This window comes from Colias philodice, chromosome 26 (assembly GCF_061535455.1).
Source record: "Colias philodice isolate Cphi_HAF_F1 chromosome 26, ilColPhil1 Martin Lab GWU primary, whole genome shotgun sequence".
In the NCBI taxonomy this organism is placed as follows: Eukaryota; Metazoa; Arthropoda; class Insecta; order Lepidoptera; family Pieridae; genus Colias; species Colias philodice.
In genome coordinates this window covers 3,219,667-3,232,701 of record NC_143111.1, presented here as the reverse complement: position 1 = coordinate 3,232,701, position 13,035 = coordinate 3,219,667, and the positions used below count along the sequence as shown (strand labels likewise).

The 13,035-nt window shown below is 33.1% G+C and overlaps 1 protein-coding gene, 1 long non-coding RNA gene and 1 other non-coding gene across 3 annotated transcripts in view; all 3 read left to right on the top strand.

Moving 5' to 3' along the window:
* UBL3 (ubiquitin like 3) overlaps positions 1-11,672 on the top strand; it is a 132,350-nt gene extending 120,678 nt beyond the window's left edge. The window contains exons 3-4 of the mRNA XM_089711264.1: positions 6,591-6,758; positions 8,250-11,672. Coding sequence (XP_089567390.1) covers positions 6,591-6,758; positions 8,250-8,314 — 233 coding nt within the window. The 3' untranslated portion in view covers positions 8,315-11,672. The remainder of the gene's footprint in view (positions 1-6,590; positions 6,759-8,249) is intronic.
* The window catches only part of LOC149476828 (uncharacterized), a 211,741-nt gene that overhangs the window by 138,251 nt on the left and 60,455 nt on the right, over positions 1-13,035 (top strand). The window lies entirely within an intron of this gene.
* Positions 5,992-6,064, top strand: TRNAT-UGU (transfer RNA threonine (anticodon UGU)). Its single transcript has one exon. It is a non-coding gene; the product is annotated as a tRNA-Thr (tRNA).

The following is a 13,035-nucleotide window of genomic DNA, read 5'->3' as shown; positions in this document are numbered from 1 at the left end:
CGGCTCTTAAGGCCATTACAAACATTTCCACATGCACCTCTATGCATCCGACACAGTTCGCGGTCTGTTAGATGAAGGGCGTAACAGTGTGAGATCGGTGGATGCTGCGGGTCAATGACCCGAGCCAGACGGTGACCTTGTATGCTTTGTGATTAGTTACTGTGTATGATGCTCTTATAACTATTACTGCAAATGTATTCCTTTATATGTGGAGCTTTAAAAGGAATTTGTATAGTCAATTAGAATAATCGAATGAGGTTTAAAAAAAATGAAAAAAATTACTAAAATATTATAAGGTTTCCCGATACTATAATTAAGTATACGTATGTATAAACCTACGCAGAAATGCTTAAAATATTGGCAAAGCACAAAAGAATTGACATCATAAAGCCCAATTTGAGACGTCTTTCGTAAAAAATGTTTTAAAGAAAACGAAATGTATAATTTACGTTTATTATTTCTTTGGATCGTTGAATAGATTCGAAAGATGTGTTTCTATTTATGGTCTAGTAAACTTAAATTAAAAGATATTTTCCAAGGATTCAGACATTCCCATTAAGTTATAGTTGCTAGACGAGTTACTGTACTTTCTCCTCAAAATCGAACCTCAAACAAGATTGTAGATCTTATCTGTCATCTCTTACTACATCTATTACTTGGAACCAATTCCATAAAATAAATAAAAGCAGCTCTCACAAAGGATATGAAAAAATATAAACGGCAATTAGTCACGTTAACGAGACGGTAATTAGCAGCTGCTTTATGTTAACGTTGACTTAGTATGCATCTTGCTCAGTTTATCAGTCACCAATGTGTGTGTATGTGTGTGTGTGACTGTGTTGTAGTATGTATGACTTGGATAAACAGTATCTTCATTTTGGAATACGTATGTGAATGAAACATCGTATTAAGAAGTAGGATATTATAATAGAAAATATTTCAAACTTATGAACAACTGTTAGAGGCAAATATTTATTGTAATCGATATCGAATTTATTCTCCTGTTGTAATGTATCTATGCCGAATTTCAACATGAATTACCTACCCATTATTGATTTGCTATACACGATGACTTGCCCATATAACGTACACATAACTATTTACCGTTTACACTCATTAAAATATCTCGGAAATGTGTGTAATTATAATTTATATATTATACGCGTATTTAGCTGGTACTTAGTGGAAGGTTATCTTGGGGTCGATTGAGGTTACGTCGATAGAACTGTGGTCAAGGCGAAACCTAGGGCTTGTTGTTAGGAATAATTATTTTGTACTAGATTTAATTTGATTTAAAGGTTCTGACTTCTGAGTAATGGCGTTTTAACGGCACAGTATTAACAAAATTTGTTTTTATGGTGACAGGTCATGACTGAATAAACGTTTCAGAATTAAGCTTACAAGGTACCTACCAGAGATGTAACGGAGCTTCGATTCCGGTTCCGTTAAGTCGGAACTTCCGATTATTATTACACTTTCGGTTCCGACTTCGGTTCCGATACTTTTGTATCGGATGTTAATCGGAGGTCGAACGAAACAAAGCGGGCGGCGCGCGACGGCCTGTGCCGAACAGGTTCATACATGTCGCGCGGGGAATCCCCCGACCCCCACTACGTGCACTCTATCATCAATTATTTTTTCACTTGTTAGTTGTTATTATTTGTTACGCCCAACTCCCAAGACACGTTTATAGGTTATAGATAATTGTTTTGATTTCTGCGGCTTATTATCAATGAAAGTGATCTGTTTTTGTGTGGGATAATGAAACCTAAGTCCAGTTGTATTTGGAACTACTTCAATGAAGTTAATTCAGATTCGGCAAAGTGTAAACTGTGTATGAAGACGTATTCAAGAAAGGGAGGTACGACAACGTCCTTAAAAAGTCATTTGAAGACTGTCACCAAATGTAACACGCTACTTTGGGTTTTAATTTTAATTAAACTTTAAATTCATTAATTTTATCTTTTGTTCATTTGGAATTATGCCAATTTTTTTTCATAGTTGTTTTGCACGCCTCATAAGCGAAGCGTTGAGGTGGGTACTACTGTCACTTCGCGCAAAACATCTGATTTTTCAAACTTAAAATGTCTTATATGTATCATACATTGCACTTGTAAGATAATACATACACACACATATAACACATAAGAAAAAACACTATTTTTAACGTTCATGATATTTTTAATGTCATTTTTGTTATTTAAACTAGTTAAAAAACAGTTTAAAAAAGTTCTGTCTTGGACGTCCGTGTGTCTGTATGTGCGGATCCTTTTTCTTGTTAACACGATAGCGACCGAAATACTTTACTAATCGAGTCTTTTTTTTCTCTTACGCTTGAGTATGCTCAGGAATAGAACCCTTTCATTTTTCAGGGTCTGATTCGATGTGGTTTAATTGTTATTAAATAAACAAAAATAATAATTAATCAATATTTATTAAAAAAAATTATGAGGCGTGCACTTTTGGATTTTCCAAATTATTTTATTTTATAATAAAAAATAAAAATGAAAAGAATTGACTATAAATCATGTTTTATTTGTCCTTAAACAAACTGACCCTGCCTCCGATTTCGATTCCGATTTCGATTCCGATTCCGATAAACCAAATTTGAAAACTCCGATTCCGATTTCGGTTCCGATAAAACTACCTCCGTTACATCCCTGGTACCTACCTATATTTTAAACTAAGTTTATAGTATTCACCTTATACTGTTCTAACACAGTTGTTAAAATATTACTTAGTTTTACTTTTATATTATTGAAAATCTGAAATTAGAATTATTCTCAGTTATAGAAAGTAGAAACAGAGGTTCTTAATTTCTTATAACTTAACGTGAATATAATTTCTAAATAAAAATAATTAGAACAGAAACACCACAAGCACAAGCTTTTCCGATAAATTAATTTTTCCACGTGATTTAACGTAGCGTAGTAGGACGTAGGTGGGTCGGGGGAGTGAAATAAAGCGTGATTATTTTAAAGATGCGATCCCATTTAGCGCATGTGTTGCGCCGGCTGCCGGCACGCGATACGGCACGGCTACAAACATCTACATGACTGCGATAGCCGATATAGTCGACTGGTATAGCCTGTAGGTACACAGTAAAAAGAGAGAAGTATGTTATCGAACAAAGGTACATCTCGCCGTTTGTACGTGGAGCGCTTGGCCATGCTCCCCGTTCATGTGTTTGTTTATACAATTATTTAAAATATCAATGTGGCTGTGCACAACCCTGTGGCTCGCAAGTTTAGGTACCGTGCGCTCCTAGACGCCGGGTGTTGGCCTTCTTCTCTCTTTTTACTATGGCGATAGCCGTGTAGCCAGCTGAGTTATAGCCAGTATGTATGTGTTTAATCTGTGGCTATAGCCCCTAGAGCCTCGGCTGGATTAAGCTGCGGAGTATATTGATCCTTGACGGCTAAAGCCGCGGTCCTAATGATGTTATAATGCCTCATATTTCCAATTTATTGAGAGAAGATATAGAGATACGGCAGAATATTATTTCTTGGTATATTCATAAGGGGAAACTAATACAAAGTAAACAATATATCAATGATAATTTCGTGATGTAGTTACGTGACGTGTTAGTTTTAGGTAACGAACAATTCACATATATATATACATATCACGTACCTATTCCCAAAATTATAAGCTGAATTTCGTATGTAAGAGTAGGTACATCGGCATTTAACCAGTTAAATGTTTTCTAATGGAAAACGATTTTCTACTCTGCAGCAGAATTCTGTTTAAATTTCTCGAACATGCTGCCGAGAATTTCCCAATAAAATTTTCGAATCCATATTGAAACCAGCATTCCAGATTCGATAACCATTGACTATGATTACATTTTTGCAAGTTAATTAATTAATAGACATCGGATTATATGCACTAACAAAATGCCAAAATATGCATGCAAATATGCACTAAAAAATGCCGAAATATGCACTAAAAACGACTGATATGCCTAAAATATGCACAATACAAAATCAAAAACCTTTATTATTTTTATATATTTTAATCAATGATTGTACAAAAAAAGTGAAATTTTCTTAAAATTAATATAGTTTTTGTGGCAATATACAATTTTCGAGCGCAAATTTGTGACATTTGTCACCCGCGAGACCAGTTTTGCCACCTTAGACCTTTTCGGGCTAAATCTAGCCCTTTTCTGGAATTCAACCCGTGTTTTAAGTTTTTAGCCCCAAAAGGGTAATCTAGCCCTATTTTGAAAGGCTAAAAATTTACTTAAAATGGAGCCCATTTTGTAATTTTTTGCCATTTTACCATGCCAGAATAGGGTTTGTTTACTCGCTGAGCGTTCTGATTGGCTAATAAAGGTCAGTCAACCAATCAAAACTCCCGCTACTTAACGAAATATGCACGATTGGGGGAAAAAGGCTAAAATATGCACTAACGCCGTAAATAGAGAGTTTTATGCATTTGCATATGCAAATATGCAAATGCATATAATCCGATGTCTATTAATTAATAAGTGAAATCACATGTCCCCTAGTGGGGTAAGAGGCAGATGCATTATACTGTATACAGTATACATCCGTTTCACTGATCGATTTTCTTTAGGGACAAGTAGGTGATCAGCCGTCTGTGTCCTGCCAGACCGAGACATTTTTTTTTCTTTGTCTCCACCGGGGATCGAACCCAGGACCCCTCGGTGCTACGCTTACGCGTCAACCACTGTACCAAGGAGGCGGTCTAATTATATATAATTAATTAATAGTCTATACTAAATACTAATAACAGTAATTAATGAGTAAAGTATTTCATAAATTAGAATATCATACGCCATGCAACGAATGGACTATAATATCCTCACTTCCGATACAATGAAAAAAAAAACAATATCTTCAGGTAATCTAATATCAAAAATATACGTAGATACGTAAGTAACATTTTAAAATATAAAAAATACTCATGAATTAAACGCCAACTAGATTGTAGTTTTTAATTCAATTGAAAAAAATCACTTGTGTTTAATTAGCTTGTAAAAGAGTATAATTGCAAAGACTAAGAGCAAAAACTAAGTCTTGAGAAAAACTAGTATCGTCTAAACTGTAATAGAACAAAAAAGAGTAAATAAAATCAATGTTCCACCAACTTGAGCTATAAACTTCGTTATTTAGTACTTACATATTTGGAGTTGAGCACTAATAAACTATCATGATAATTGCTACGGATTAGATTCTGTTATAATTTGTAGTTTTTGTTTCTAGTTGTTATTCTTTTTCCTTTACTTTTTGTTGCATTAATAATAAAATTAGAAATAAGGGTCGACTAACGTCTTGACATTAGAGTAATAGACAAAAAAATGATTTATACCGCAATTATTAATAATAACGATAAACATTCCCATTAAACCTAAGTTCATATAAACAGATGTTTAGAGTTAAACGTCAATTAGTGTCAGTTGAACTGATGTAAGTAACTTACAGAGGAAAAAGACAGTGATAAATATGTAAGGAGCCGTAATAATTATTAAGTTATAAATTCATTACGATAATAGTACCTTGTTAGCTTATTAAATATTATTTAATATTTTGTAAGAAGTAACTATTCTGGATCAATATTTTTTATTGCAGTTTTTGTTACGTTATATATATTACTTAATATTTAATAAGGTATTAAGGGCACAAAACCTGATATAGTTTGTATTGAATACGTTTCACCAATATGAACGAGAATAATTTTCATTAAAATACAAAGCGCCACCGTTTTTTGCCACGGGAATCTATCATATTTTAATTCCTGTATTGTATTTATTTATTTTCAATTTGTAAAATACTCTTCTTTCTCTATCTTTATCTATCCATAAAAAAATGGAAATGCAAACACACTACACTTTTGAATACAGCGCCATCTATGTTTATATTTACTAACTACGAAGATTGCGCATGTTGTATTCATATCTGTTCTTGTGTGCGTTAGCGGCCGTGTTGTTGAATACGATTCGATATTACAAAGATGTAACCATGCGCCTCCATAGCTCAGGGGTTAGAGCACTGGTCTTGTAAACCAGGGGTCGAGAGTTCAAATCTCTCTGGGGGCATCTCGTGAAATTGCTTTTTTTTCTTTTTTAAATATAACTTGAAATGGTAAATTATTCACGTAGGAATTAAAGTATTTTTGTTATTTCATACAATGTAAATATAGCGATTCAATTTTTTTTAATTCATTTAATTTTTTTAATTACTTTAGCTTACCGGCAGGCAATATATCTATATAATATAATTATAATATAACGATAGCTTTGAGATGTTTTTTTTTATAAAAATGTTTTGATAAATTTGCTTTAATATGTTATGAGATTTTTGGTATTATTTTAAATTAAAATATGGAATTCACATGCGCATATGTAATTCGTAATCTTTTTTCATTATTACAATTTTTTAACTAGGTATATTAAAGCAGTAAATTTTGTTAAATTTTTTAATCATTTCGAATCAGCAAACTACTTAGTATATTTTATAGAATACGTAAGAGTAACGATTTAGTTCTATATTATGTATGAAAAATATGCATAGGTTGGCTAATTCTGTAATCATTTATTAATTTATCAACCATAAATTTTCCAGCGGACTGGTCGTCAGAGTGCGTGTCGCGCGCGGAGATCCTGCGGCTGATATACCAGGGCCGCTTCCTGCACAGCTCGGTGACGCTCGGCGCGCTCGGGCTGCCGCTCGGCCGCACCACCGTCATGCACCTCGTGCCGCGCGAGCACCTGCCCGAGCCGAACTCGCACGGTATGTGCTACTTGCTTATGTGTACGTCCTAGTGAGTCGTGTGCGCCTGCTACACATGAAATCGTGATTTTTTTTTTTAATTTGAAAATTACTTACTGAAGAGATTTTTATTTCATTTGAGACTATGCGCCGACTAGCAACGCGCTGAGCTATCTACGCCGACTGTCAGCGTGACTCTAAAACCAGCCTTTTTGTATGATCTCACGCAATTTGTCGACTTTCTTTCCTTATTTGAATGAGATTTCTTTAAATTTTTAAGATAAAGACGTTAGACCGGGAGATACTGACACAAAATTTCGAGTCATTTGTAACAAGGATGGCGGTTCTACAGGGGTCTTAGTACGCAATGACAAAAAGAAAAATGATGGTGTGAACGCTGGTACCGGTGGCTTAGTCGCGTGGGCGTTTGTCGAACTCGTCGGAAAAATAGCGAAAGTCAAACGATTTGTAACACAAAAATTTTAGAATTTGCCGATAGCCCATAAAAAAGTAGTAGGCGGTAGTGTCATGCCATACTTTTCCGGTGTGACTTACAGCCCGCCATACCGACGCGAATGTGTTGATTTAAATAAAACAATCATTCAACCATTTGTACCAGGCTAACTTTTGCACAGGTAACTATCGTCGTTCAGCCATTTACGAAAATCGCCATGCCATACTTTTCGGACGATTCCAAATGGTCGCCATACCGCCGAAAATCTGCAAAAAATTTTTATTTCGCCAAACTTTTTGTACCAGTATTGCATTTGGATTTTTGGAGAGTATTTGATAAAATGTGACCATTATTATATTTGCCATACTTCTAGTAGGGGGAAAAAGTGCTGTCATACTTGAAAACTTAATTTATTATTAATTTATATAAGTGAAGATTTCCAACACATAGCTCTTTGAAATTTTGTATTTATATTTGTTGATCCTCAAACTTACAGGAAAAATAAGTGCCATACTGTTACAAATCGTTTGACTTTCGCTATTTTCCGACGAGTTCGACTAACGCCCACGCGACTAAGCCGCCGGTACCAGCGTTCACGCCATCGTTTTTCTTTTTGTCATTGCGTACTAAGACCCCTGTAGAACCGCCATCCTGTTACAAATGACTCGAAATTTTGTGTCAGTATCTCCCGGTCTACGTGATCATATTATGATTGGCCACTAAAACAATATCACCTTGGAGCTTCTATTAGTATAAAAATTATTTCTAATATAATAATAACCTAATATTTACAGAAGTCCGATGGAGTTAACACAACCTTTCCCAATATTTTCTTCCTTGTCCATTCCGTTCCTCATCCCGTAAGTCCTCACACACATTTTTATGAAATTTTCTTTTACATGATAATTTTACCTCTTGTACATGCAATATTAATAAATTATTTCGTGTATAAGTCATAAAACAAACAGGTAGTTTTGTTCTTTCTCCTTTGTAGTATGTAGACATTTCATGCATTTTACCAGTTAAATATTTTAACGAGTATTTTTATCAAATTTCAGATCAACGACAGAAAAGTAAAGGTGGCTCGAGCAGTTGCTGTTCAGCGTCCTGCTGCATATTGTAATGCGAGCGGAGACGGGGCCTCATTGTGTTCACAGTCAGTGATTTCGGGCGGACTACGGACTCTTGTGATGTTTTTAAAAGACTCGCTTATTTGTAAGAGATTATCCACTTAGATAATTTCGTTTAGTTTATTCTCTAATTAATTCGCTAGCACTCGGAGACGGTTCGATCGAGCACAAAATTCGTACGAGGTTCACGCACACGTGGGAAGCTATTAAAAATATCGCAAGCGACTACTGTTTGGTTTCACCTTGCGACTGTTCAATGCCAGTCGATTTGCCCCGAGTTTTTGGAACAAATTTGCGTTTTTTAGACGTTATTAGATCTTAAGGCATTACAAACGCGGTTTGTGTAAAATTTTGCGGGTAATTTAATTGGTGGAATGGACAGTTGACAATCGTGAAAAGAAACTGAACATCATTGTCATTCGACAGCTTGAGCGAGACGCACGCGTTAGCTCATCATAGGTATAATGCTGCCGTGTTTAGAAGGTAGTCGATAAGTTACAAAAAAATTGAATGTATAAACGGAACGCGATTGTATGTATAGTTCCTCTAGATCGGCTTGTATGTTCGTTCGTATAAATTCTTAAGCCATCGATATGAATTTAACGCAGATATGTATTTATAAATAAATATTATAATATGTAGATTTCAGTCGTGTCTGCATTGTATATAGTATAATACTTGGTTACGATTCTTTTGTGATAAGTTCTTGCAATATTTGGAAGTTTTCTTTTTTATTTTTTAAAATTGATTATTTACATCGCTAGTTGTAGCTTGAATGGAGTTTGGCTATTACATTAATTATGCATGTTTTGTGAACGCAAACACGGCGACTGATTGTAAAGATTGAGAGAAATTTTAGTATAAAAATATAAGTTGATTGTAGATTTTTTTTCATGTTAATATAGCTGCGTTTCTGGTATTTTAATGAACAATAATTAATATATCATCTCAAAAGTCTACCGCCATTTTAGTGAATAAATCATTTTAGATAAAAATTACATGACTCAGTGCTTAAGTTTAATGTTGCACTTATGCAAATATTTTCGAAATAAATCTCAGTGTTACCAGACTCCAATAATTGTAAATACAAACTTACTTTATATAATTATTACTTATACATCACAATATATTATGTAGCGTTCGTTATATCGGCTTATATAATTTAGATATAAATTTGTTTTATTTTTTATAATTGGCTATATTATTTGAGTTTGGCTAAGCCGTATTTTTAAGCTAATAAATTTCGCTATCCATCCTGTCTTTTAAACATTTTGTGATATAGTACAAATAAAATTATTTACGGACAGACAGAAGTAAAGATAAATTTTAGATGTATCAGAAACAGTATTAAGGGGAACTGATTATTTTTGACCTCTAGTGGACGTAGGAGTGTATAGCTGATTTTACTAAATATCTAATGAAATGCACTAAAAATTATTATACTTAAAATTCAAATTTAAATATTTTCTTGCCAGATCTATTAATGAAAAGAACACCTTCAAAATCAGCAGTATATTCCCAAATCCAAATTGTATGAATGTAATTTTTTTTTATTTGGTTACTCTGTTTAGTTGCTGTATGTATTTTTGTTAAGTTGTGTAAAAATATCTAGTTGATAATTAAAGTAAAATTACAAATTTATTTGCATTTTTAATTTTCGCTTGTTTTCCTCCTTTGTACATAGATGGCATTTGATAATTTGCTTGTCGTGGAAGATTTTTTTTTTTTCAAAATACTATTATTATTTTTAAGCTATTGCATAGCTTTTATTACAGACTTTGAGCGCGGCGACCGAATGTAAAAATTTAAAATTCCGTAACGAAAAAACCTAACACCCCTCACTCCAACCGGCACAGCGATGCGATGCGATGCTATGCAATAGCTTTACCGCGGCAGTCCTCGAGTGCCACACGTATTTTTTTTTATTATAATTTGCTTGGCATAATGCTTATTTATTTAATTCATAAGTATCATAAAATCTTTAATTAATGTTAATGGATGTAACCTGTAAAGTGTTTGAATAATAAATTGATAACTATATACTTAAACGTCCACGGCAAATGAACTAAAATCGTATATTTTATAAACTATAAGCACACATCTTCGATAACCGATGCTTTTAAAATCTGAATGTTACATTTAGCGGGTGGTACAGTAGAGTGGACTTAGAAATAAGCGAGATAGGGCTAAAATTTAAAATGTGTTTCAATAATACATATTAAACCGTCTTTGTACATACGCTCTGTCTGTTTATTGAACTCTTTATAATTACGCACTCCGAATTCGGGCTAAGTATGTATAGTCAAGACGTAAGATTGGGTTAAGGCGATATCGTAGTAGGTATTATAGTTCGATGTCTTCACCGTATTTTAACATTTCCATAGAGTATTTCCGTAATTGCGTGATATTTGGAGCCACTTATCATACCATTATGCAGATTATTATAGACAAGATTATTTTGCTAATTCAAGTTACGATAATAAACGAGTATCTACAAGTAATTATAGCAAAACCAGAAATTGTAGGACGATTTACGAGGTGTTCTGGATTTTAAACTATTTGCGTAAAATAAGATATCCCTATACCGAAACAGTCAGCAATTATATCGTTTTAAAGATCTTAGAGTAAATGGTGGCCTCCAAACGAATGTAAATATTAAATTTACTTTAGTCAAATCTAGCGTTAATTTAGCTTCGATACTTGAGCCGTTGTATGTCTGTGTGACCTAAATTTTATATCGGCTAACTAGTTAATTGAATTTTGGCAATTTTTTAATTATTATTAGTCTGATTGGATTAGATAATTTTAAACGCAATTAAAAACATGGTATGCAAGTCGGGATGTTGGAAAAATTATATTTCTTCTTTAATTATAGTACAACTATATTTTTTGGACGATAATTGTATTTAAACATACTTAAAAAGTTGATTTTATTGTCAATTTGTAATTGATTATATTATACCTGTAATTAATTATTTTGACACTGATTTCTAACTTCTCAATGCCTATAAATTAGTGATTTTAATTGCCATAAATTAAAATTATGAAAATGAATTGACTTTTTTATCTTATCTTAGTAAAATTAAAAATGCCAACACATAACTTGATTTATCTAAATAGTTGGAGCATACAACGGTGAATTAAATAGGTGTCACTGTATAACAGGTTTACATAATCTATATAATTGTTAATATAAATTATAATAATGTTGATGACTTTGGTTGGAAGGTAGGTTTGCTATCAGTTCGTGTGATTAAGTATAGATAGTTTTATAATTATTGAAACACTATAGGTTGTATATTGTTTCAGCGATTGAGTTTCGATGGGGTCAAATAAAATTTTAAGAATGTATATTGTGTTTTATTTTGAACTAAAATCTACAACTACAAACTTAATATATACCTTTATACCTTTATGATCATTGATCTATTTAGTCTATTAAACAGATTGTTTTTATCATATACCAATATCATATTGTTGAAACTGTTAAATGTTGATCACCGGCTGCAAATAGAATACATTTCACTCATAATGTACACAACATAATATAAAATATAAACACAATATAAAACAAAATGGGACGAGGAAGGCGCCAAGAACTTCCTACAACAATGGTTTGTATTTTAATCTAAAAGTATCTAAGCTGAAGTTCTGAAGTAAACGTTACATTCATAGTAATTGAATTTCCATAATTAAATGGAATGTTCTACACAGTCAAAGGCTTTGGGGTGATTTTACTTCGCTTTATACCTACCCATTTATGTCAAAAGCTACTCCAGGATATAATTTCAACAGATTTTAGTCGGTTCGACACCCGGCTGTAGCAAGCGAATTTTCGTAAATATTTGAATGCAGTATTATTCTTTGTATAAAATAATTAAAAGTATTATATTAATGCATTTTTCCATAAGATACCGTTGCAAAATACTGATTTAAGAACATTTGATATATTGTGTACAGTCACGAGCAATAATATATGCCTAGGGGGCGATGTGCAAAAATATCTGTCACTAGAACTAATTCAATAATATCTGTCTGCCCGTATACAGCAAAAATATCTGACATTAGTAGGCAGCATAATAAAGTGGCATCAAAATTATGTGACGAAAATGTTACAGCAAATAATTGTGACAACCTCTCGAAGCATAAATATGTGACGTCACCTAGGAGGCAATAATATCTGACACAATTTTATATTTCTATATTGTAAAATATAATTGATTCCTCACAAAAAGCATAAATATGTGACACTAGCTTTCCGCCCGCGGCTTCGCCTGCGTTTTCACAGAAATACCGCATAGTTCCCGATCCCGTGGGAATTTTGGGATAAAACCTATCCTAAGTGTTAACCCAAGTTACCCTTTATTTGTCTGCTAAATTTTATTGTAATCGGTTCAGTAGTATTTGCGTGAAAGAGTAACAAACACACACACACACACATACACATCCTCACAAACTTTCGCATTAATAATACTAGATTAGTAGGATAGGAAGTAGGATTATAGTAGGACTAGTAGGATAAGATAGGATAGGATTTTAAAAAGGCAAAACGTTATTTATTGAATTAGTGTTATGTATTTTGCTGGGGTAAGAATATGAACAAAAGACACATTATATTTTGTAAATATTGTTTTTAAATAAAATTACGATAATATGATAACTTGCCATAATTTTCGATACTCAATTTATTTACTTATTTATTTTTTTATTTTTA